Source organism: Papilio machaon, chromosome 8 (genome assembly GCF_912999745.1).
Source record: "Papilio machaon chromosome 8, ilPapMach1.1, whole genome shotgun sequence".
In the NCBI taxonomy this organism is placed as follows: Eukaryota; Metazoa; Arthropoda; class Insecta; order Lepidoptera; family Papilionidae; genus Papilio; species Papilio machaon.
The window spans coordinates 4,070,984-4,096,676 of NC_059993.1; the positions used below are offsets into that span (position 1 = coordinate 4,070,984).

The 25,693-nt window shown below is 31.4% G+C and overlaps 1 protein-coding gene across 1 annotated transcript in view; it reads left to right on the plus strand.

Annotated features, from left to right (window-relative positions):
- Positions 1-987: 987 nt before the first annotated feature.
- The window catches only part of LOC106720665, a 39,983-nt gene continuing 15,277 nt past the window's right edge, over positions 988-25,693 (plus strand). Inside the window, exons 1-6 of the mRNA XM_045679066.1 lie at positions 988-1,154; positions 8,107-8,206; positions 9,500-9,665; positions 9,945-10,053; positions 10,417-10,564; positions 11,084-11,213. Of these exons, the coding sequence (XP_045535022.1) occupies positions 988-1,154; positions 8,107-8,206; positions 9,500-9,665; positions 9,945-10,053; positions 10,417-10,564; positions 11,084-11,213 (820 nt within the window). The remainder of the gene's footprint in view (positions 1,155-8,106; positions 8,207-9,499; positions 9,666-9,944; positions 10,054-10,416; positions 10,565-11,083; positions 11,214-25,693) is intronic.

Below are 25,693 nucleotides of genomic sequence, written 5' to 3' on the forward strand. Positions count from 1 at the left end.
ATACGTGACAAATTCAACTATAAAAATATGGAATATATTTTGTGGTTTACTTAAAAAAAATTATTCATGGTTACTTAATTTATTTCTTGTTATTTGGTCAAAATAAATTCTGGTGAAACCTCTTCACACACAACTGTTACAATATTTATTATCTTTTAATATGAGTAACAAAAATTATTTATATACAGTCAATTCTTCCTTACTGTATAATTTCAGTAGTTATTTTTGCGACAAAAGTTTTAAATAACAAGGAAGTAGTGTTCCCGTGTTGGTAATTACATCTGCAGAATATCTCAGAAGCGAAATAATGTATTTGCGCTGAGAGGAAAATTATCCGAGTTATAACATAAAAATATATTCAACGACCGTTTTGAAATAGAGGTCATTACATTTGTTATTGTTAGAGCAAAAATCTACATACACACGCGAATTACATTTAAAGAATTTTTATAAGTTTTTTGATCAAAGGTCCTACATTAAAGTAATATGACGATGACCTACGAAAGGTGTAAGGACTGGATCGTCATTACGCCGCGACGAAAAAAATATTGATGACCCGTCCCAGACCGGGGTTATAGCAAAAGTACCTCTTAATAATTATTTTATAATAACAATATTCTAAAGCTTAATTTTAATTGAATCAAATAACAATATTACACATCAATTCGTAAAGATAATAGGGCTGCTGAAAGGGTCGATTTGAGTTCACATCATTTTAAAAGTAATTTCGTGTTACGATCCTTTTATGGGCGAGTCAGCTTGTGAGTTTACGGGCGCTGCTTTCTATTTGGTCGTAAAAGTAATTGATAGGTAGTCAAATGTTCATTATTAACTTGAAATCACCTTTATCAGCTTTGTATATCTAAATTATTTTTATTGAAGAGAAATAGGGCACGTACGCAAAGGGCTTACAATGCCTTGCGGGTCCAATACAACAACGGGTTCAGGGCCCTGTTGGGGCTGCCACGCTTCTGTAGCGCATCTGGGATGTTTGCAGATGCCGGTGTTGACGGCTTTGCCGCAGTAATAAGAAAGAGAGCCGCATCCCTGATGCGGCGGGTGCGGTGCAGCGCCAACAGCTACCTGCAACTCATTGTTGATAGAGTGGGCTTGGACTGTCCCGTATTAGCCAAGAGGATACGTCTACATATGTTGTAATTTTATTTATCTTTTTAATTTCTAAGTTGATTTTGTATGAACCATGTGTCTGCAATAAAGTTTTATTGTTATTATTAGAAATGAGAGACGTTGTTTTCCATCACTGATAGTGTGTGATTTGTGCTAAGCCCTTATTTTACACAACATACATGTTACTGTAGAAATGTAGACAAATAAAATATAAAACATTTTATCTATCAATGGCGATGTACTATGTTGTAATGAATGAGTGAATTTCTTTCGCAAATAGAATGGTTTAGGTTAAGCAGAAAATATTCAAATTGCTTTATCTTAATGGAATTAATTACGAATGCTTATTTCTAAATGAAACATAAAAATAAAACGAATAAAGTAATTTCCGTTTAACATTCCATTAGCAGAATCTATTATAATCGCTCGATTAGAGGCGTGGAAATGGTAAATTGAAGAACTTTGTCGTTTGAAACTCTCAATTAGGGAGCTGAGATTAGAACTCTGAATAATATCTGATTTCCGGACTCTTACGGAGTGCTATTTCAATCGAAACAATTTTAACTGTAACGTTAATGAGATTTTGCTACAAACATTTTGCTATTGCATTTTATATTCCACTTCGAAGTATTCATATGAAACAATATCATACAATGTTATAAGACTTGTATTGCGGTTACATATTTCGTTAGTATATTTAAAATTTTATTAAGCAATACTCCTCCATACATGTCTATCAGCTGTCATATCTGGATGCACCACCTTCTTACGCATACCTTATTTCAAACAATCCAACCATACTTTCTTTGGTCTTTCTCTACTTTTGTAGCCATTCACATTCAATATCATTACTTTTTTGCTTATGTGATCATTATCTTTTAATTGCCAACTTTACAGATATAATCAACAGTTAGTTTAAAACACTAATCTTAGTTTTATGAGACCAAAATCTCTGTATAAACCATACTGTCATCACTGTGAACAAAAATTAAAACTGAATTAACCTCAATTTTAAGATTCGGTTTCGGCAAAAGAAACTACACTGATACATAACCTCGTAGCTCGCTTTTTTCGTATTAAGTTCAACAAAAATTACTATGTCAACTCATGTAGTAACTGATGATACCCTATCGATCACTTTGCAGGGTTCTCACCCTGCAAAGTCAAATAATATTCCAAGGCCTATAGCACATTGCTGCAAAAGCGAAACATAACGCGAAGACATGGTAATGAGGTTTTATCTCCTTATATTTGGTTTTGTTCCTTGTAGCTAGCAAATGGTTCGGTGAAGGGAATAAAATCCAAGCAAGGTGTATATCAAATTCGGGTTCGCTCTTGTTTCGCTTTGTTGCGTCGTGTGTTACGGGCGTAAATGCAACTGTCGGTTAAACATGACTCGCCGGGCGTCATTACATTGCAGCTTGCAGCAGTTCTAGCTGTAATATTAAATGAGAATGTAGCTACGAGGCGTAGCGGTTTTGTTTTTTATTTCAGTTTGTCTTATTATTTTTTCACTCAATTTTTCCTTCTATAGTTCGCATTTTAAAGGTTACATCTACTTAAATATTGACCATAATTATTAAGTAAAGTAACCTTTTTACAAAGTAGTAAGTTAAATCAAAAGAAAAACACGTAATTTGTTATAAAATTTTGTTAGTAGAAGCGAGAACAATGTAAGCACGGCCCGACGATATCCCGGTCAGCTTATGTTGTCCTGGTAATTAAATAAAACTTTTCCATGTCACAAAGTTGCCCGTTTAATCTGATCTAATGCTTTAATACACGTAACTGAACGTTGTTTGTTAGTTTTACGTTGTCAGATACATATTTTGTACAACACTATATAAGTATTTATAATTTAATTTTTATACATCTACAATAACGAAGTTGGGAATATTGACTTCTTTTGTTATATATTTAAAAGGAAAAATGTATTTTAATAATTAATCAATGTGTCCTTGTAGCTATGTTACAATTTCAAGTGACGTGAGTAATGAAGCAACCTTTTGTCTTTGCCTTTCTTCGAGCCAAGCAATGTTATGATATAGCCTCTCTCTTTGTTATTGCCTACAATCAATCAAGTCGCAAACATCCATCAAATATGGATTAGGATAGAACTTATTATAAGCGATGAAGTAATAGTTGCTGCTTTAATTTGTATTTTATCACAAAAGGTTAATGTATTGGTATAAATAAATACACGTAATGTATGTTATAATAGATGGTAACTTTAAATGCTAATTTAAAACAACCGATATTCCAAAGTTTGAATAAAACTCATTTTAATGTAACTACACATTACAAACCGCAGATTAAATGGGTATTTTTTTATTGATATAACAAATGTAATTTTCGTCACTTGGGCATTCGACGATAATATAAAATCAGATAATACACAAAACCGAGTATGTATTTGTTTTTAATTTATTTCGTATGTTTTCAGACGATCGAAGCGGTAAATGGGATTTTAATTGAAACTCAACACGAATACGCTTTGGGTATTGATACTTTATTTATATAAAGACGAGAACACATTATTATACGAGAAATAGAAAATAATTATAGTGTGAGACTTTATACTTTAACATTGTTACTAAGAATAAAAAAGAAACATGTACACACTTCTGTCTGTTTAGTTTTAACAGCGTTACTGTCGTACTTAGATTAATTCAAAGGTTATTTAACATTTCACGTTTCAAATCTACACTAAGCGCGGTAACGGTTCTGAGTGTGGCAGTAAATGATATGTTTTATCTGTAAAACATAAGACGAACCCTGAAATATGTCTTAAGATAAAAATACTCTAACAATATACTTTAATACTTATGGATAAGAAAGTTATGCAATTGTTAGCAACTTGTTTTGATAAGTTATTGTTAAAAGTTAGTTCAACAATCTTTGTAAGATGAAAACAAATCTTAAAGATACTAATCTAAATATCAGTATATTCTTATATACTTTTATTCTATTATACTAATTTGTACGTATATATTTATCCTAATATACTAATTTGTATACTTTTGTAGCGTTTTCAATACAACGAATTTTCTTTTACATAATATTAAAGCACAAAGTACGCATGTTAAAAGATACACATCAGATGTCTAGACGAGACCGTTGTCTAATAAAATTATACGAATTCACGGCGCTACTATACATCATTCTTTTGTTTCGATATACCAATATAAAGGAATTGAAATGACAAGAAACCCTTGTGGAGGAAAATAAAACAGAAAATTTGGTAGGAAAGATGACCAGTTTTGTAATTTGTATTTTTACAAAATTATTTATAACAATATTATTTTAAACAAAATAGTAGTAGTTTATATGTGAAATTTTCGTATGCAATCAAACACACATGCAACGGGTATTTTTCTTGACATTTTTGAACAATATCAATTCTAATCTAAAAATATATTAATTACGTTACTGTATAGGAAATACAGGAAAGGAAATACATTAAAAAATATGAGTGTCGTACCAATCATTTGTCATTAAGTTTTTAGTTCCCTTCGCTTCCTTTTTCATTGTTATGTTCAATTTCTTATCTTTTAATTATTATTTTAACGACTTTATTTCAGTGACCGCTTTTGTACTTTAGAACGACATCAGATTACTACTCAATACAAACCCTTATGTGGAATTTATAAAGGTTTAATATATTATATCATTTGTAGGTTCACGACGGCAACGAAACCAAAATAAGCACGAAACGGGCCGTAGAGACGCGTAATAGTCTACGACACGTTGAAGCTCCGTAGTATATGAGCTACGTTTTTCGTAGAGTCTTCGTAGTATTGTGCTACACTTTATGTAGAACATCGTAGAAGTTCGAAAAATGGTTCCAATGACGCTAAGGAAGAGGATTTAAAATGTAAATAAAAATATCCAATCCAAGAAGATATGTAGAGCAGTGGAGATAGTTAGAAATCATAAATTTTAGTTCTAAAATTTAATTAAAACAATTAACAATCGCATGTAATCCGATTATCGGATACGTACACAGCTTACAATAAGCCGGCAACACAATGAGGGCAAAGGGAGCATATACGGACTGAATCCAATCATATCAATGCTCTGAAATCCATTGGCTTAAATAAACATGCATCGGTATCATATTAATCCATATTTTTAATTTGTCTGTTTTTATCTTTCATTACGTTTGTATATTATAAATTAAAATGTCTGTTAATATTTCTACACTTATGCAAATGATGTAAAATTAAATAAAACTGTATTTTTTTTAATCCATGGAAGATGGCAGAAGAATGAGACAAATGAATATTGTATTTTCTTTTCTATTTTAATCTTATCTTATTAATATTATAAAAGCAAATGTTTAAATCGATGGATGGATGTTTGAAGCTAACTCCGGAACGGTGTAACGGATCTTGATATAATTTGGCACAGATGTATAACATAGTCTGGAAGAACTCATAGGCTTATTAACCCCGTCCGAACAGAGTCGCGAGCGACAGCTAGTTAAAGATATGAATAGCTTGTAGTAATGTGGGTACTTGCTTTAGAATTGCGTTAACGGTAAATGTATTTTTAATTGTATAGAATGTTCTTGTTATGAACTCGGAGCTACAAAGCCGACAGTTCTACAAAACTCCACTATAGCTACATTTGACCTAAAAAGACACAGTTTGTGAGGTTTAATTTTGTAACTGTTGTCTAACGTTTCTATTACATTTTCAATTTAATTAAGAACCAGAGTAATAAAAAATACAAAAAAAATACCTAAGTGATTAAAAAAACAGTAAAGAATAGAACTATTTTCGTTTGGTTCTATGATTTAGGAAATTTCTTTCAGGTTTTAAAATGTAACATAATATCATGGTGTGTAATGTGACTTTCAAAATAACTAAGAATAAAATAAGAATCTCTATTATTTCTTGATAATATTATTTCAAATTAAAGTGACAACGAATACAGAGGCGTAACAAAACGTAATTGGGGCGCTACAGCAGGAATGAGACTGGCTTACATAGAAAACCAATGTAAAGTGCCGGTAAAACGCCGTTGCGATTCGTGTAGTTTTATGTTCGAACACAATGACTCAATTATTTGCTACGACGTATTTACTTTCCATAGAATTTTATTTATTTGTACTTTAGCTTGAATTGTTTTGTGCAGGGTTATTAGTTTTAAAGCTAGGATACCTGCTGAAAATTGATGTTATTATGAAATAAGTCTGGCCTCGGTGTCAGTTGCTTTGATACTTGCTAATAATGTCCGGATCTTGTCTTTTTATCAATTATATCATTCAATAACTTATCTACAGTGACATTTCTGCCATAGTGTTTTGCGAAAGTAGTAATTACGAAAGTTATTGAAACATAGAAGTTATCAAGCTTGCTATTAAAAATATTTAAAGTTTTGTTTATCGTTTTGTCATTTGTACAAGTGCTCTTGTTTATTTAGGTCGTTTCAGAGATTCATTATAGAATACGGCTTTGTAGAACTATTGAGCCGTTTGTTACATATGAACTATATGTATTTATAACTGTTCGCGTTCTCGTTTTCGAATGTCACGTATATTTGAAAATATAGCTTGATATAGTCAGTGCTCCACTTTATTATAAACTATCGTTGTTATCTGAGTGTATATTTTATGTGTCGATTTGAATTAAAATTCTTGTGCATCGATATGTTTAATGGCAGTTTTAAAGTGTTAGTGAGTTAATACCATAGAAGTAATGCCATGCCATAAAATGAAGCGTGTTATCTGAGATAGATATAGATATATATAGGGAATCATATATACATTTGAGGAAATGGTTAAGATAATCCGTAGAATGATCGGGGCATTATCTTGTAGCGCCGGACAAAAGAGTATATAACACCTATTTCCTTGATGACTGTGTCTTATGTGGGACTCTACACAATTGTCACGTCCATTAGATTTTGTGATCGTCATCAAACATTTTCGATCGCCGTATTTTTTTTCTGTGTGTTTTGGAATAGTATTTAATTACATCTTACCTAACAAAGGTATGAACTTATATAAAGATAAAAATAGTCATTGAAATTATGTCTGTCTTGTTCCTTATCAAAAAAAAAAATCCGTCGTAGTACGCTACCGGTTCTAAAAATACCTTTATTTGCGATTCAATGCACTTGTGACGGACATGCGGGTAAAAAAATAGATTTATCTTTTTTATTTTAACGCGTACAACATATGTATATGCGTTTGCAATAAAATTTGAATTGATTTTACTCGAAAATAAAACGAAAGGTATACTTAGCAACACTATATACCTTAGGACCATCATTAAACGAAATAAAGAGTATCAATTCGAGTGAGAAATACAATTTTACGATTCACTGCTGGTAATACAATTAAAGGTACGTAAGAAGTAATAAAGGAAGGAATGAAAATAAACTTAACGTACCTGACTATTTTCACTCTGAACTATGTAAATAGTTCTTTAGGTCGCAATAGACCTATACGACATTGCCATAGAGAAAATGTTAGCAGAACTCTATTATCGGTGCGAAACCGTTATCGTTCAGAAGAACATACTTAAAACTAGAATAAAGTCAGTTTTAATATAATTATTTATTTCTACATTAGTAATCACAAAACATGATGACGCCGTTTTGTATGTTAATGTAACGTTAGTGATTTCAGTCACTTTTCAGTGATTACATTCCGCGTCACAAAGTGAAACACGGACGTAACCATTACATAAAATGATTGCACGGACTACTCTTCATTTACATGTAACTTAAATCAACGAAGAGATATTCTGAATATAAAATGGTCAACGATTTTTCATATTTGTTGATAATAGATACCTAACAACTAACGAACGACATGGGTAGAAGTTCGCAATTCAATCGACAGGTAATTTTCTTTAAGGTCGTGGTAAATATGCATAATCAACGACAGAATGTGCTTACGCAGTTTGCCGTCTTCTACACATAAAAAGTTTTATTCAGAGTAACTCTAATAAATATTTGTGTCCGCAGATGGGCTGGGTGTCACGGTAGCGGTTGGCGCGAGGCGATGATCGACCACATGGGCCGGCCGCCCTCTCACTATGCGGCAGCAGTCGACCGATGTAAGTCTGTGCTAAGTAATAAATAAGCATCCATTAATACAAGATGCTATAGAAACCTGAGCAACAGAATAATCTAAAGCGCCAATAGCCTAATGGTTAAGGGGACGGAATAAATATCACAAGGTCTTAGGTTTAAATTCGTGGAGAATATCTTAGCACACGCTTAAAGTTTAATTGGTTTGTTTACATGTGATAGTATTAAATTGTAAAAATTATTAGAATAACGTTCTATCTGAAGCAGCAAAATTTCAACTTATTTTTTAAACGACTTTGTACAATATAAATGTTCATTTCGTACCATTGAATTTTAATGTCTTCTTTTACGCAATATTCAGATTAGATTTGCTGAAATGTATTGCTTTTTATCGTGTTCTCGGTTATTTATTCCAAAGCGTAATAAGTATCTCTGTCGGCAGGAGATATACAAGAGGCTTCTCTGAGGCATTTTATCATTCAGTATTATTAAAAGAGTCGTAGATTCATTTTAACAGCGACATAAATTTCTAAGATTTATTATTGTTTGTGCTTCAAAATGAAATGCGCCAGTGATCATTTCTGTTATTGGCTTTGGTTTCGGAAAATCTGAATCTCATTAAATTTAACTATCCATGCATAGCACATACGTAATTACACGTTTTTGATTGGCTGGATCGATTTCGCTTTAAAATGCAAATTTATTTGCGCTCATTTATAAATATTCATCAGAAATAAGCATATGAAAACTAACAGATGAAGATTTAGTAGTATTTCCAGGCTTTCACCAATAAAAAGAACACAAGCTTAGAAAAATTGTGAAAGAAATGATTTGTTTTTGAAGTTATTATATTTTCTATCCGAATAGTCGATCCTTGGTAATAATTCGTTACTTGGATCAGAGAGAAGCTCACTTACATCGCAGCGGAAAGACCTACTTTCCGAGGCGATACGCGCGGGTTAATTTCCGTATTGGCAGTCAATCTGTATGGATTGTTCGTACTTCATGATACACCTGGTATTTAATGAACACTTTTACATTTTTTTTACTATTAATTAAGCAGATAATAACTAAACTAATTTGATCACTGTACCGGAGCCTTAGTATACGAATGGCCATGAAAACAACTAATCGTCTATTATAGCAAAATGAATGCAGTTAATATAACTATACGATATTATACGTCTATTAGAAGTTTTATCTGCTAAAAATTATAACAACCCTTAGATTTTTTTCAGGTCGAATTAGTGCTTACAAAAAATGAACTTGGCCGGCCACTAGAAGTAAAATAAAATACAAAATAGTTATGATGTGTGTTTTTGTGCAGACGGTCGACAAGGCCGTGTGTACGGAGGAGTCGGGTGCAGCGCGGCTGGAGGCGGTGCTGGTAGCGCTGGTGGAGCGCAAGGCGCGCGCACTGCACGCCGAGCACGCCCGCCGCCGCGCGCACACGCATCCCTTACTGCTGCTACTGCGGGACCATTTGCCAGACGGTCAGTATAGTATATATAGTATCTGTTAAGCACAAAGCTGATGATTTTTGTTGCCCATTACGAGACAATACTCTGATTCAAGATTTACAATACTCATGTTATTAATCAAATATATCACATTATCTCTGTGAGTACTGACGTTACAAATTTTATATCTCAGTAAAATGAAGGGAAGTTTCATTAATAAAATATACATACACGTAACATTAATGTTAATACGATATTTTAACTGGTAGCCCTTATGAATTATTTTAAAAATGGTCTTTTTTATAATTTCAGAAGAGGCATGTATGGTGGAGAGCCCCGGGCAGGCGCTACCGTCGCACTGGTGTGAACATGAAATTGCGAGGCACAAGCGCAAGAAGCTTAAATTGCAAATGCACCACAAGTAAGTGACGTTGAATCTATAGTCCTCTACGAGCTAGACCAAAGAGAGGTCAAACAAACACACCTCATTAGTTAGGCAGCTGTATTGCAATTCATGCTAAAATTATTGCAAATTTGAGGCTCTTCGATAAATATCATAATGTGGACAGGGAGTGTATGATTAAAGAAATAAACAACTAGTAATTCATATTTAAAAGGGGATTTCGAAAGACTATCTGCCGCACCCAGAAGGGTCAAGTGATCACTAAATGAGCCCACTAGTCGAGATTTAGAACGACAAATCTGCGAACAACTCTTTATGTCACAATTGAATGACTCTGAGTCTTTAACAAAATAATTGTGTCCATTATTTGTTATTCAACAGAAACGCAAACAGTCCCGGCCGGTTGCAGACGGAGCGACGTCGTCGGCGCCGCAGGCGCAGTCCGCACGCACACACGCACTCACACAAGCCTAAGAAGCATCGCACGCTGCTCGTATCCGCTATTGATGAACAGGCGAAAGTTATACACGTACGTTACACGGACAATATGTCTGCAAAATTAAATTAGACAACTTTCGACGTAAAAAACGTGCTCTAAAAAGTAGTACGTAAATGTGGTCATGATATTCACGACTCGTTAAATCGTCGTAAAAGAAATGCACATACAAAAATATGTTTGCTGAAAGACAACGTTTTCCTAGCTTTCCTCTTTCAAGAAAACGTCGTGTCGAGTTGTGTCCACGGCAAACTAGATGGCGCCTGAATCAAATTAACAAGAAGCTTTAATTCCACATCTCGACACATGGCGCTTACTTTATTTGGGTAACATCATAAAATAAAATGTAGATGGCTCTGTGCTTTACTTTTTTTTCTTTTACACTTTTACAATATTAAGAGGATTATTACACATCTACCAACTAACTCATTATAGAGAAGAAACTGAGGATTAAGTAAAAGTACTGGAGGAAGGAAAGGGATTAGCTTTTAAAAACTGGCTGTTATAAGCTCTATTTATGCAACGATTTTAGTTTTCATATTCATATATTAGGTACTGGACCCAGACGAGCTGCCGCGGAGGGCGCGATACACAATCATGGTGACGGCCTGTCTATTGCTCTTTCTCTGTCTGCTGCTAGTCGGAGTTACGCTGAGAATGGCACCTCTCATAGACGACATGGGTGAGTTTTATATTTCAGTTTTTTATGAAATTAATAGAAAAAAAATCACTTTTTATAGGTAAGTAATTCATGTAGAGCAGATGAATTACTACAGATAAATTAAAAAAATCTCAGTTTTCGACTGAATACGTTTTTGAAATTAATTACGTTTAATACATTTTAATTACCACTTGTTGGTTGTGTTTCTCTGCCATGAAAATGTTTTACCAGTGCATAAAAGGTTTCCTTTGTTCTTATTTAATGATTTAGCTATCAAAGGGCAACGTTCACTGCTAATTTACGTAGCTATGTATTAATCGTATATATTGTATAATGGATTTTCGATATTTTGTTTTATTCACGAAAGAATCTTCAAGCATTTACAGAGTTCGATTTCAGATGAAATGATACTGTTATATAAAAGTTTCTCACAAGTTGAAGCAAAAGGTGTACACACATGCCGAGTGTATATTCATCGCTCGTTCGCTGTCGATATTTCAAAAATTCTTGTTACGCTTCTTTTTGACAAAACGTTTGAACATCTACGAATATTTTAAAATAATATCTAAGTATGGTATTAAAACTTGGAATTTTCACATCTTGTATCGAATGATTTTATGATCCATTGTCTTAATTACTATATCGAAGAATATTTTTTTTATGTTCGCTTTTATATTATAGGAAAATGTTAAAAAATATATATTTTTGGAACATGCCCTTGAAAGTATAATTGGAGATATTTTAGGTTTACTTATTGGCATTAAAACCGCAGATAAGATTTAGTTTTGAATTAAATGAAAATACATAAAAAATTCCAGCTCTTTTGTAAAGTACGAATAATTTATGTCTTTAAAATTCAATATCAAAACATAATTAAAAATGCTTACACACACTGCAAATTGTTGCAGACTGCGTCATGTGCGTGGCATGGTTAAAGTGTTTATGGAGTAACAAGTTTATTTCAGCAAGGGCGTAGCGGAAACACTAAAGGCAGTCGTTATCGTCGACACAAATGTGACGTCTCGTTTAATATTATTATAACCATTGATGCACGCGATGTTTATCGCTGCGACATATTTTTTATTACTATGCCAAATGAGGTATTCCTCAGGTTACATCTAATACGAGACTAAACACTAAATAAAGACGATAAAACAGTAGAAAGTTGTATTACGTAAATGTTGACAAATCCCAAAAAAGATTAGAACTTTATTCTAAGACTTTAATAATAAAATAATCGATATAAATTAACGTATCCATATTTTGTTACTAAACCAATAGACAAATTTTGATGAAACCTTAGCAGGACGTTCTGATGACGACATGTAAAGTTTGTGGTCAAAATTAAACTAATTGTTTAAAAAAAAAACTTTTTGCTTAATGACATTGATTTAATTACATTTTTGTCGTTATTTTTCACTTTTGAAATTCAACAAAATACCAGAGAGTTTTGTAGAAATTTAATTTGAAAAAAAGAGAGCTTATAACTGCATGTGGTGAGGTCCACATGGACAGGTGTCTTACCCTCTTTACAGTGGCGCTACCAGTTGTCGTCGAGTTACAGAATGCGAAGTACTCGCTAAATAACTTTCACTGTACGGCACATCTTGACATGTTTCGAAATAAATTAATATTTTAGAATTTACTATTTCTTTAATAAAATTAATTAGCTGGCTAAACTCAAAGCACTCAATTACTTAGTATCATAGAACAAGTCATTGGGACTTCATTAACTGATATAGTTTTCATAATTCTGCTTTCATACTTTCAATTCTCCAAACATCCAAAAGTAAATAAACAATCAGACTAAACTAACTCTTTTTTATATATAACTTTAAACTTTCGTAATTTTTACTAACATACTGTTCAACCCGTGATCATGGCGCATGCAACTGTGCCGAAATATCTGGAGCTCAAACAGCCTTATCGTGGTAAGAATCCCGATTCTATCATTACCATTTTTTTTAACATTTAAATGAAATCGAACAACGAAATGTAGGTTAATCGTAAAGCTTCGTTGAAAGGAAAATTATTATGGAGTGACATCATGCACTTAATTTCCATCCAATAGATTTGTAGGAAACGTGTCTTCAACAAACTATTACTTTTTCCTTTCTATAAAAATCACTGGTATAAAATGATTATAGACGATTCACTGCAGGCAAATTAAACTTTGTAGTGTCAAATTAACATATATATTGTGATTGTTTAATCGAATCTACAACCCGGGGCGCTATTACATGCGTTAAGATGAATATTACGCATGCAAATTGGAATCAAGTTATAATGTTAGTGCTGTATCGTTGTTAATGAAATTCTGAAAGCTTATATTACTATCACTGATTGAAGGAAGCAATATTAGATGAATATAGTGAAGAAGATGTTAATACCATCACTAATTATTGCAATTAAACATAAAACATGGCCCTATTTCGTTTTAAAAACTATAAAAATCATAAAAAGAGATGTGGTATTTTTTTTTTATTACCTAAGCTTTCAGTTGCTAAAATTATTAGCATGGTTTAATTTTTAAGATAAGTTAAAATTGCCCTAATTAATCTTACTAATATTATAAATGCGAATGTTTGGATGGATGGATGTTTGTTGGAAGGTATCTCCAGAACGGCTCATCGGATCTGGATGAAATTTGGCATAGATGTAGAACATATATCTGGAAGGACATGTTTTTTTTTAATTCCACACGGACGGAGTCGCGGTCGGCAGCTAATTATTTCATATGAATTGAGACTTCTTCACAAAAAACACAACGCCATCACCTAGAAAGGTAGGTAGTGTCCACGGATTTCCATTGGGCGCGGTCTAGGCGCAACTCTCTCGCTTCTTCAACGACATAAGACGAAAAAGTACCACCTGGTTATGTAACTAATTTATAAAGACGCTAACTAAACTAGTTAACGTAAAAATAGTGTTTATTCAAAATACTTACAAAACCTCGTACATCTTTCTTTACCTCACGAAGCGGGTATTTTCTAACTGATATATTGTTGTCGTACAAACACGTAATCACGCTGTGTTTAGATACACATAAATGAATTTAGTGTTGACTAAAGTGTTGCTGGAACATGTTATTTTCAAATGCAAACTGTTTTTTTTTTATTAATCGAAATGTATGGTGAGGGAGAAATTTAATAAAGTATCAGTGTAAGTCTTAATAATTTCATAAAAGGTACTAGGTTGCTGTAAAATATCTTAACTTCTTAATTTCTCATTTTACGTTAAAATATTTTTATTAAATTGTATATAACTTATACACATTGGGAGTCGTGTACTTACATAATAGGAGCTAAATTATATAAAATCTTAAACTCAATATTTGCCAGTGAGATATCGGAATAATAATAATTTTACCGAAAATGAGTCACGTAATATTGGGAAGCATTAATAAGTCTTGAGGCGATAACATATATGTAATAAACATTATTTAATATGTATTTAAGTACCTACTATTCATAATGTAAATTTACGAAAATTACTCCTGGCATAAACCTAATACAATTTTACATACTCGGTAGAAAACATTTGTAACTACCTACTTAATGATATACAAAAAAATTCATTTCAAATTCATTAAATTAGATTTATTTTACGACATATTCCATTTCTATATGTCTGATGTTTTTACGACGTCGTAAAATATTACACAACTGTAGTAGGTAATCAAGAAGTCTCTACGTACCTGTAAAACGATATGGTATTCAAGATATAGAGGCATATAAAATGATTATATTAAGCTTTGCCAAAGATATTGGGAACCTTTTTATTAAATAATAAATTCACATAGTAACATATTTAATTCAAACTGTGAAATAAACAATCGTTTTTAACAATAGTATCGAAAACACACAGCAATGGTTTTTTCAAATTCATTGCTTGTAGGATATAGAAATAGCAAATTATACGAGTCTATGAATAATCTGCACAATTTTAAATGTTTTTGGAAAATTCAAAAGGCATAAGGCGTAAAAAGTTTTTAATTTGTTACATCAACTGTCTGGTGCTAAACAATTAGTTTTTTTTTGTTGAATTGAGTTCGGAGATTTTGTTTTTTTTTTCTAATTTAAACATAGTAACTTTTTATTAGCCCACGGTTATAAAAGTATAAAACCATTGGGTTTATAGAGTTCCAATGATAATGAATTCAAAAATATAATATACTCGAAGTTACTTGTTTTTAAAAGTGATCTTTAATATATTTTTATATTAGAATAGATAAAAAGCTTTATAAAAGAAAGTGGTTGAATTAGCTTTACTTGTTTAAATAGAATTTGGTTAAAAGGGTCGTTGTGGGCGCTACAATGTTCCCTTCAGGACAGTGCTTCCCACTGCCATCATAACAAGTTAAGATTCTTTTAAATTATATAACCAGATAATCCTTCTCAAAATTGAAATGTTAATATTTTTAAACAACGCTATAAAGGGTCTTTGTGAGTGGTTATAATTAAGTGAAAATTAAGACCGTTCTTAATAATTTATTTATGGCTTCTTTAGCGCTCAAGACAATTCGCTTGTCTACGGCTGAAAGTTTTTTTTTTAATGTTATATGTAACTATACCGAAATTAAAATTTATAACTTTTTCCAGCGACTTCGTCTGCTGCTAATGCATACTAAAATGTTATTGTTCTTATTAAAAACTAGCCTTTACCCGCGAATCCGTCCGCACGGAATAAAAAATAGAAAACGGGGTAAAAATTATCCTATGTTCGTTTCCTGGTTCTAAGTTACCTGCCCATCAATTTTCAGTCAAATCGATTCAGCCGTTCTTGAGTTATAAATAGTGTAACTAACACGACTTTCTTTTATATATAGATGTTTTAATACAAACAACAACGGATAAGATATAAAATTTAAACGAAAAGAATTGCTGAAAATCTATTTCTAAGGTCGCAATCGGTCTTTTTACAATATATTAATGATTCACTATTATAAGTATTTCATATAATAGAACCTAATACCTACGTTGTAGCAACTAATTATAACTACTACGTTTCGCTATTTTAATTCGTTAAATAAATATTTAAAAACAAACTTTTCAACAGTGATTTAGCGCTTTTCGCTTTCTACATTTGTTGACACGTCGTGATCCAACCTGTCGGGTGATAATAATTTGCCTTAAACAGATTAAACAGTTAAATTAAATTATTAAGCTTGTCAGCTGACAGTTCATTAAGATTAACCTTCTATTTTTTATTGCTTCAAGCAATTTATAAATTAAAATATGATTTACATTGATATTATTTAATTCGTTTTCTTAATATTGTACTATAGAGAGTGGAAAATAAAGAAATAATTTTACTGAAATTAATTTTTTGAGAAATCTCTGTATTTTAAAATTATTTTTTGTAAAAGTTAAAATATATCGCCGAGAACAGTCAGTTTAGATATAATCTAATCACATTTTTATCTGCTAAATATTAATAAAAAATGTATTTGATTCTAAAGATGATCAATTAATAAAGCTTTTAAAAGCGATCGATGTATTATTGCCATACGTGATTGATATTGTGCCATTTATTAATTAACAATGTCCCAGTATATTGAGCTGCTAAATATTTGTGCTTCGACTTACCCAAATCAATGTTTACCATCTTTGATTGGATTTCAGCCGTCTGTATGTGCACATCTTATTGTTAGGAAAGAAAATTAGATACTATTAGTATTATACAAAACTTTTTATTTTGAGCAGACAGTTAATTGATACCTAATGTTCAAGGAGATTTTACACATTTTAGTGAAATTGCATTTAGAAAAAAGAAGAATTTAAAATATAGAAAAAAGAACACATTCTTAATGTCATTGTATTTTTAGTTGTCCTTTCTATTCATGTTTCTCAATATACGCTTCTAAAAAAAGTTAATTTTATTTTAAACTAGCTTTTACCCGCGACTCCGTCCGCGCGGAATAAAAAAATAGAAAACGGGGTAAAAATTATCCTATGTCCTTTTCCTGGTCATAAGCTACCTGCCCACCAATTTTCAGTCAAATCGATTCAGCCGTTCTTGAGTTATAAATAGTGTAACTAACACGACTTTCTTTTATATATATAGATGTGTTTATCATGTACACCTTATGAATATTATTAACTTGAGAAATCCTATAAGCGTTGTTTGGTACTATCTATTAGGTACATTTATTCTCTCTTTCTTTTAATTATCCATAGTGATTATGTTAAAAAATAGCAACGTTTCATCAAGGAAGACATAAGTAGCTTATAGTTAGATCAGTGGTATGAATAGCTGGGCCACTTTATATTTTCCATTGTTCGGCTTTCGTACTGTAATGGAGGTCAGAGCCGTATTACTCGGAAATGTCATACCATTTTACTGGCTTGTGTACGGCCGCTATAAATAATTGTATTGCTACTTCTCATATAAATATAACATATTTTTGATAATTTTTATGAAATCTCAGATGAAAAATTGTCACGGGTAAGTCTTGTATATACTAAAAAATATTTTATTTACGGTTCTAAATAAGCATAGATTTTATTTTATTTTCAATAGCAGTAAAATGTTAAGATACAGTTGTTAATATACAAATCAGAAAATGGAAAACTAATTTAAGTTTAATTTAACATTGATTAAAATTCTAACAACAGAATTTCAGTTCAAATTAAACTTGGATAAAAGTTATTAATTTCGGCTTATATAAGATAATTTATTACGGCTCTTAATTATTAACAAGTGCTATTAATGCAAATGTGTGCGTTTTTGTTTTTTATATTCTTTCGATAATAGTATCTTTTACAAGATTACAAAAATGAAGTTAGCATTAAAAAAACTTACAAAAATTGTCTCTTTTATTTTTTATTTTTTATTCTCATTAAAACCAATATTATTTATAAAGATAAATACAGAGTAAAAAAACGGCTTTGCTTTGCTCCGTATTTTTTCATTTTGGCAAAGCTGTAATTAGGTTAAAATTACTCAAACAAAAGCCGAGAAAATCTACCTAACTGTTAGTAGAGTTGAATGGAGTTCCTTCGTTCAAGAATTCGAATTTATTTTAGAGACCATGATATTAACTATTAGAATACAAATATGTTTTCAATGTTATTCGTATATTAAATTACGGCATATATTAGAAACTTCTAAAATATTTGGTTAGAAAAGGTTATGTTTTTCGTTTATATTAAAAGGACTAAATCCCTTTAACACTCTTCTTAACTTTCAAAAATGTTTATGATGATGGTTGTATATTAAATATTTTTATAACATATTTTTCACTAGAACTAAAATATATAAATTATTTAAAATATATATTTTTAGCAGATGTAAAAATATCATAAAAATCATTTTATTATCTTAACCTTAAAAAGAAAGGCTTTAATAATGAATATGTACGACGCAACAATTACTTAGAAGCAAATCGCTAAGCAATATATTTATTAATCTACGTTTATGTTAATAACTAAATTAAATGTACCTTACACTAGCTGTCACCCGCGACTCCGATCGCGTAGGGTTAAAAAAACGTCATAAATAGCCTATGTGTTCTTCCACACTATGTTCTACATCAATGTCAAATTTAATCAAGATCCGTTGAGGCGTTTTCGAGATACCTTCAAACAAACATCCATCCATCTAAATATTCGCATTTACATAGTAACAAGTACTATAACGCATGTGCACAATATAAGTATTCATCCATCCATCTACACATTCGCATTTATAATATTAGATTATGTGACGCCAAAGCGTCGCTTGTTTTTAATTTACTCTACGTGACTATATTAAAGTAACGAATGATTTTGTTCATTATACTACGACTTGATTAATGTATATTTAATGGAAAATAATTCTTTGTGATTTTTGGAGTTTCAATCGATCAAACATATCGTACACATATCTTAACTTAGACAAAGTATATTCTATTCTATTTCTTATGTTTTTTTTATTCTATTTCTTTGAATACAATAAAAAAAACCGTCGCCTGGAATAAAAAAAAACCTATGTGTTCTTCTAGACTACGATTATGTTCTACAACCCTGCCAAATTTCATCAAGATCCGTTGAGCCGTTCTGGAGATATGTTCAAAACAGACATCCTTTCATCCAATCATTTGCATATATAATATTAGTAAGATTTTTATATAATGCTTTTTGGTTAAAGTGCAAATAGTGATTGTGGAACTACTTTTTCTGTTTTTCACTCGGCATATCAGTAGGATTTCACATGGATCTTAGATTATATAAGAAAATGATGTAATATTTATTGATTTAAATAATGCCTTTATAACAAAATAGTTTGTACAAATGAAAAACAAAAATTGAACACACAATGTTTCGACAAATCTAGTATAAAAGTCTGTAACATATAAATTAATAAAGAGGTTTTTCTTTCGGAAAGCCAAAGAGCTTATTCTATTTTCTTTCAGCAATAAACCGCGTGTTCAAATGATAATAAACGATCGGTACTTGGCTGAATCCACACACAAGTTCTGCAGTACATTAAGGTTGGCTTACAGTGACCTATTTGATACCATTAGGTTTTACGGCACACTAAAACTTTTAACCTGTAAACTTTATTTTTCTTTACCACTAGGGTAAAATTTAAGTCACAAGCTTATCCTGTGATATCCGATATTCATTTCCGTGTATTAAATCAGCGCGATTACGGCACAATATATCGCCCGCAAACCGCTTTTAATAAACTGATAACCTTTCGAAATTGAGTACAAGAGTTTCTGTATTCAATTATAATTTTGACTTTAAAAAGTTACTAATGCAATTGAAAATTCAGTGAAAGTAGATTAAAATAAGTCAAGTAATAATGATTTCAACTGTTTTTAAGAAATATTACTTTATTTTATCTAACTTAATTAAAAAATACACGTTCTGTGGGCCTAGCACAAATATTTGTGACAATCGCCAATGTGTTGTCATCGAAAAAATTTGTGTTAAAATTTTTATCGAATGTAAAGTACACCAAAATTCACATACTAATTATGACATAATTGACGATGGCGATACAAAGGCGTTTGTCACAAATATTGGTACTAGGCCCACATCGCCATTGCCATACGATTTTGAAATCATTAACTAACAATATTAAACACACAATTTGCAAAACTCTTAGAAAAGTTTAATCCTTGTATTTTTCGATTCTTCATGAAAATAACTTGATGACACATAAAAAGTAAATTCAAATGAAAAAAGTATTTCTGTAACTTCTGAATAAGACTCTCTCAAACTTCTAATAAGAAATTCGGACAATTTCAATAAAGCTTTGATCCTGAACCCACGTTATTATAATTCTTATTTATAACGTGAAGAAATTCTGTGGTTCCATTTTATCGATATTTTGTTCAAACGGTGAAAAATTTGGATAATGCCTACAGATAATCCTGATACATTATTTATTAAACTTTCAAGTACAATCTGAAATGACTGTTTCTAGTCTCACCGTTTTAAATGATCAATCAATCGTATTAAAATGTAAAGGCTAACCCTTTATTCCGGAAAAACTTCATCTTCACAAGCTTTCTATTGCTATACATACATAGTTAACATTTAAAATAATACCGGTTATTTCAGAAATGTTCTTTTCTACATTTTGCTAGTATTCTTGATCGAGTAAGGGCAAATTAGATGAGGAACCAAAACTCAATTTTTTATGCCAGATATGTATATGTACATTTAAAGGTAGGTAAGTGTATATGTAATGGTGATAGGTCCATACATATATATTTATGCATCTGTTCTATTTTTTTATATTATAAGTTGGCAAATGAGCGTGCGGCCACTTAAATTTGTTGAAATAGCCAAGCATGGACATCTGCATTTGTAAAGGCATTGTCTAATTATAATCAACGGAAGAGAGGAAAGACAGAAGTAACATTTAAGCTTTTATTTCGATTCGCTTAAGCCGCTCTTTATTAGCTTAAACATTATAGAAACTGGGGAAAGAAGATAGCGGAAGCCCGTAACGGAGTAAACAATACTCACTCTACAAATCTTTGTGCGGCACAAATATCCAAGATTGTTTAGTTCTAAACGTTTTAATAAGAAAACTATGCTATTAACATTAGTACTATTTTTCTTCTTTTATATATAGTCAATACTAAATTGAAGTCTTGTTTAAAAGATAAGACGATGATTTCTGATGTGTTTTATACATATCTAGGCTAATAAAGACTTTAAAAGTATTTATCTCTTTTAATCCTGCCTTTTTTAGTATATCCTTAATATGATATATTCATTCTCTTTAGACACCATAGCTTAATTTGTTAATTTTTTGGTCCATGATTTTAGTTTCTTTATTTCCTTAGTAATTAGCACTCCAAACGCCTTTTGTATGTAGTATAAAATCGTATGTCCAATACTTATCTATGTTGCCTGTGCTATATCTGTTAAATAAAGAATTATATATGTATTCCATGTCGTAGTATAAGTAGTAGATATTAGAGTTAAATGGAATTATTGATATAAAGATGTAAATAGTTACATTATAAGTATTTTAACAACGTAATAAACGCATTTTGGACGTCGTTCTGATGTTTTCAATGTATACATACTATAACTTTTATGTTGTCTTATACATTGTCCATTAGAAAGTTAAAGTCTACCTGAGCGCCTAAGTGCACTTCTCATCTCTCCTAAAGGTACGTTTATTACGTTTCAAATATAAAATGGCCAAGTGTTTTAATATTTATATAATTTTTAAGCTTTTAACTTGAAATAACTATTTGAAATATGTTGTTGCAAAAGTATTGAGTTTTTATTAGTTTTAGGTTTTCGTAAGAATCGCTCGTTTGCCACCTTCTGGTATAAAAAAAGAATCAACTAACTATGTATATAATGTAATATATAAACGGAATCAATATAAGACTCTATTTTTCCTTTTATATTGATTCTGTTTATATATTACATTCTGAATAGATTTATCATCTCGGCATATTATGTATAATCTATATAAATAGACGAAGTTCTACAAGGTAATATATCTTTATACACCTTGAATAGAAATTTTAGGTAAAATAGAGTTCGTCTAAAAATGCAAATTGTACCGTCGTGTATATGAAAGTTATAAAACGAAAGCTCAGTCAAAGTCGATGATTATTCATGAAAGCTCACCGTCAAAGTCGCGACGATGTCATTGTCAATAAAGTACTGCAAAGTTTGACGCTACACCGAATACACATAGTACATACATATGTACAAAAAGTTAACAATAAAAAGTTTAAGCGAGCTTACTATTTTAATATAATTTATAGTGTAAATAAGCTTTAAATTTTACTTTGTAAATTTTTATGCTATAAAGAGGTTTAATTATTCCGTACGAAGATTTTTGTTTACAACTTAAAAAAATACATTATATACATAGGCGGACTGATAAATGAAATGACAACATTCAAACGCACATTTACTTATGCGTCATAAATTTTCTTCATTTCATTCTATATTTCAAATATACACACGCTAAAAATATTTTACGCAAGTAACTACAGAACAATAACGGTTAACGAAAACGACTGTACGATCGGTATACAACGGCATTTTAAAACCTCGAAAAACAAAAGCCCATAAATTCATTGAAAAGTCGTTCGACGATTTTTATCGCTTACAACACACACTGGATCCGATTTTAATTAAATAACTTTAAATTCTTGAATTGTAATGAAGCGTTTAAAGCATTTTATTAGCATTACAATACTTTTTTAATACTTAATATTTGAACTGTATTAACTATAGGTTTTTGTTTTTATATCATAAGGTGCAAACGAGCAATCGGGCACCTGAGTCCGCTTAAACAGCGAAGCGTCCGCTGCCCATAGACATCCGCTATTGCAGATGCGTTGCCTGCCTTTAATCGACAGAGGAGGGGGTCTACAGAAAGAGGATATGTCCTCTTCCTAGGCGATCCCTCTTCCGTCAAATCCACTTCCCCTTCCCGTCCTTTACTTATAAGAGAAGGGTGGGAAGGTAACGTGGACTAAAATTAGGCATTCAGCACCACACTCATCAGACTAAACGCGGACTTGCTTCCAATTCACGCCTGTCTTCTGTGTGGTCGTGGTATTGCACCGGGAGACCCGACCTATTCGTGCACCCAACAAATGTTGTTGTTGCGGGATTTACCACTGTAAATGGTGGGCCATTCTAATAGGTCACATTCAAACAAAACTATCTGCACAATACCCGAGTGTAATTTAAATTTATTGTAAATTTAAAAATTTAAATATATATTTCTTAAGTAAGCCGAGAATGAATTCAACAAACGTTTTTAAATGAAACTTAACTCCAGTATATTGAATAACTCAAAGAAAACTACATATTATTATTTTTAAATGAAACAAATTGTTGTGTCGCTTTTGCGCTTGTTATCTGGAAATATAAGTCCGATCATCTCGTTATACCCGTATTTTTATTATGTTTTGTACAGTTTCAACAACTAACGATTTTATTTATTTAATAACGAGAACTAATATCTGATTTTCGATTTAGTAGCTTAATAGGACGTGCATAGAGATGAAATCGAGGTTCAAAGAAAAAAAAATGGATTTTAAAATAAAAGAGTTTAGCTATTAATTACTTGTTTTTTTATTAGTTTTCATCTCTCACTGTTTAGTAATGAAAGTAGCGCCAGTTATCGAGAAATTGAGGAGCAGAAGGTTAGCGTGGTTTGGACATGTTATGCGGAGGGATGATAATCATATAAAGGTAGAGGAAGACCAAAGAAAGTATGGATGGATTGTGTGAAAGAGGATATGCGTAAGAAGGGGGTAAATTCAGATATGACGGCTGATAGAGATGTATGGAGGAGTAGTACATACTGTGCCGACCCTCCATAGGGATAAGGGCAGGTTGATGATGACTGTTTAGTAATAAAAGATTAATTAACATAATAATTTGTTATTCGATTGTTTAGTAAATTTAAAATCAATAGTTTCGAATAAAAATATAATTTGACACATTCCTTTGGCGCAGTGGCCGAAACATTAATGTCTCATTTGCGCGGTTTGCCTGCGCCAGCGCCTGCGCCACCTGCCGCACGAACAAACCATTACACTAACATTTGTTACGAGAGTAAGATTGATTTTATTACCTCTTTGGCACTTACGTGAAACTGTAGATCATTATTTCGTATTTATAGAACGTCTGACGTCTGCGTTTCTATTATTTGTTTGAATATCCCTCTGGAGTTATATTTTACGAGTATAGGTTTTGGAATCTTATATAAGGATGTTTATTTTTATATCATAGAAACTTACATACGATTTCCGTGGAATACTGTGTATACTTTTTTTTTATTCTCCGGTACGTAAAATCTAAAGTTATTCGAGAAGTGGGTGTTTATAGATGTCTTACAGATCTATATGGTACTTTACTATAACTTACAATTTGATTAATTATTTTATCATAATCACAAGGAATACAATCTTTATATAAAAAAAAAATTGTAAGAAGCTTAAAAATTTAACGTCGTAAAAATAAACCTGCAAAGACTAAAATAAAAAAGGACTCGACGAAAGCATTATTATAAACACAAAGGTCTAGGTTAAGTTAAATAAATAAGCAAAGAATGAACAATTATGAAAATTTAATGGAGCTCCAAAATTTATTATTATTAGAAAACTTGTATTGCTCTGATTATGAAGATACAAAAAATATTAAGAGTTTTATACTTCTTTTTTTATACTCTCTTCCTTTATTTAAAACATGTAGCTATTCGATCTTTTCGGGTAAAATTTTGGGTAAACTATACTGAACCATAAATAGAAACGAACTAAGTTAAAATAATAAGCCTGATACATTTAAACGCTGAACTTTAGTTAGATTCTTTACATTAAAATGGAGACCTTTAAAACGTTCCGCAATCGTATCTGTTGCTTCTCCTAAACACAGAATAGCCTATAATGTTATTGTTCGATTTTCAAATAATTTAAGACCGATAACACATTTGCGGTACCTCCGGGTTCCGTACCTCTGGTTGTGATCCATGGCGCCGGATTAATTAATATTAGGGATGCAATGCTTGTTTACATTCTTCTCCTATAAAAAATATAAACAGGAGCGCGAAGGATTACGTATTATATTTAAGTGTACATATATTATGTACATTATATACGTTAGGATTTCAACATACCGTCATTAACATAATTAATTATCTCACGCTATAAATAGTTCTGAAAAGCATGTCGCGATAAGTGACTTCATAAATAGACTAGCGTCATAAATAATGTAAATAGGTTATGATTTGGGACCAGCGTCCTTGTTACTGTGGTTAACAGATTTTAAGTATACAAATATCATTAATGAATATGGTTTCATGTTAATTATTAAAAAACAACAAAAACAACCTAATTTCATTTAAATATATCCTTACACTCTGGCAGGCTTAAAGTTACGAACATATTAACGAATAACAAATAGCTAAAAAAACATTTTGTGGTACTAAAAAGGATTTAGTCACAGGCAACTGAAGCATGCTCATACATTTCAGTTCTGGTTTAACGAATCGCACTTAGAACACGAAATCTT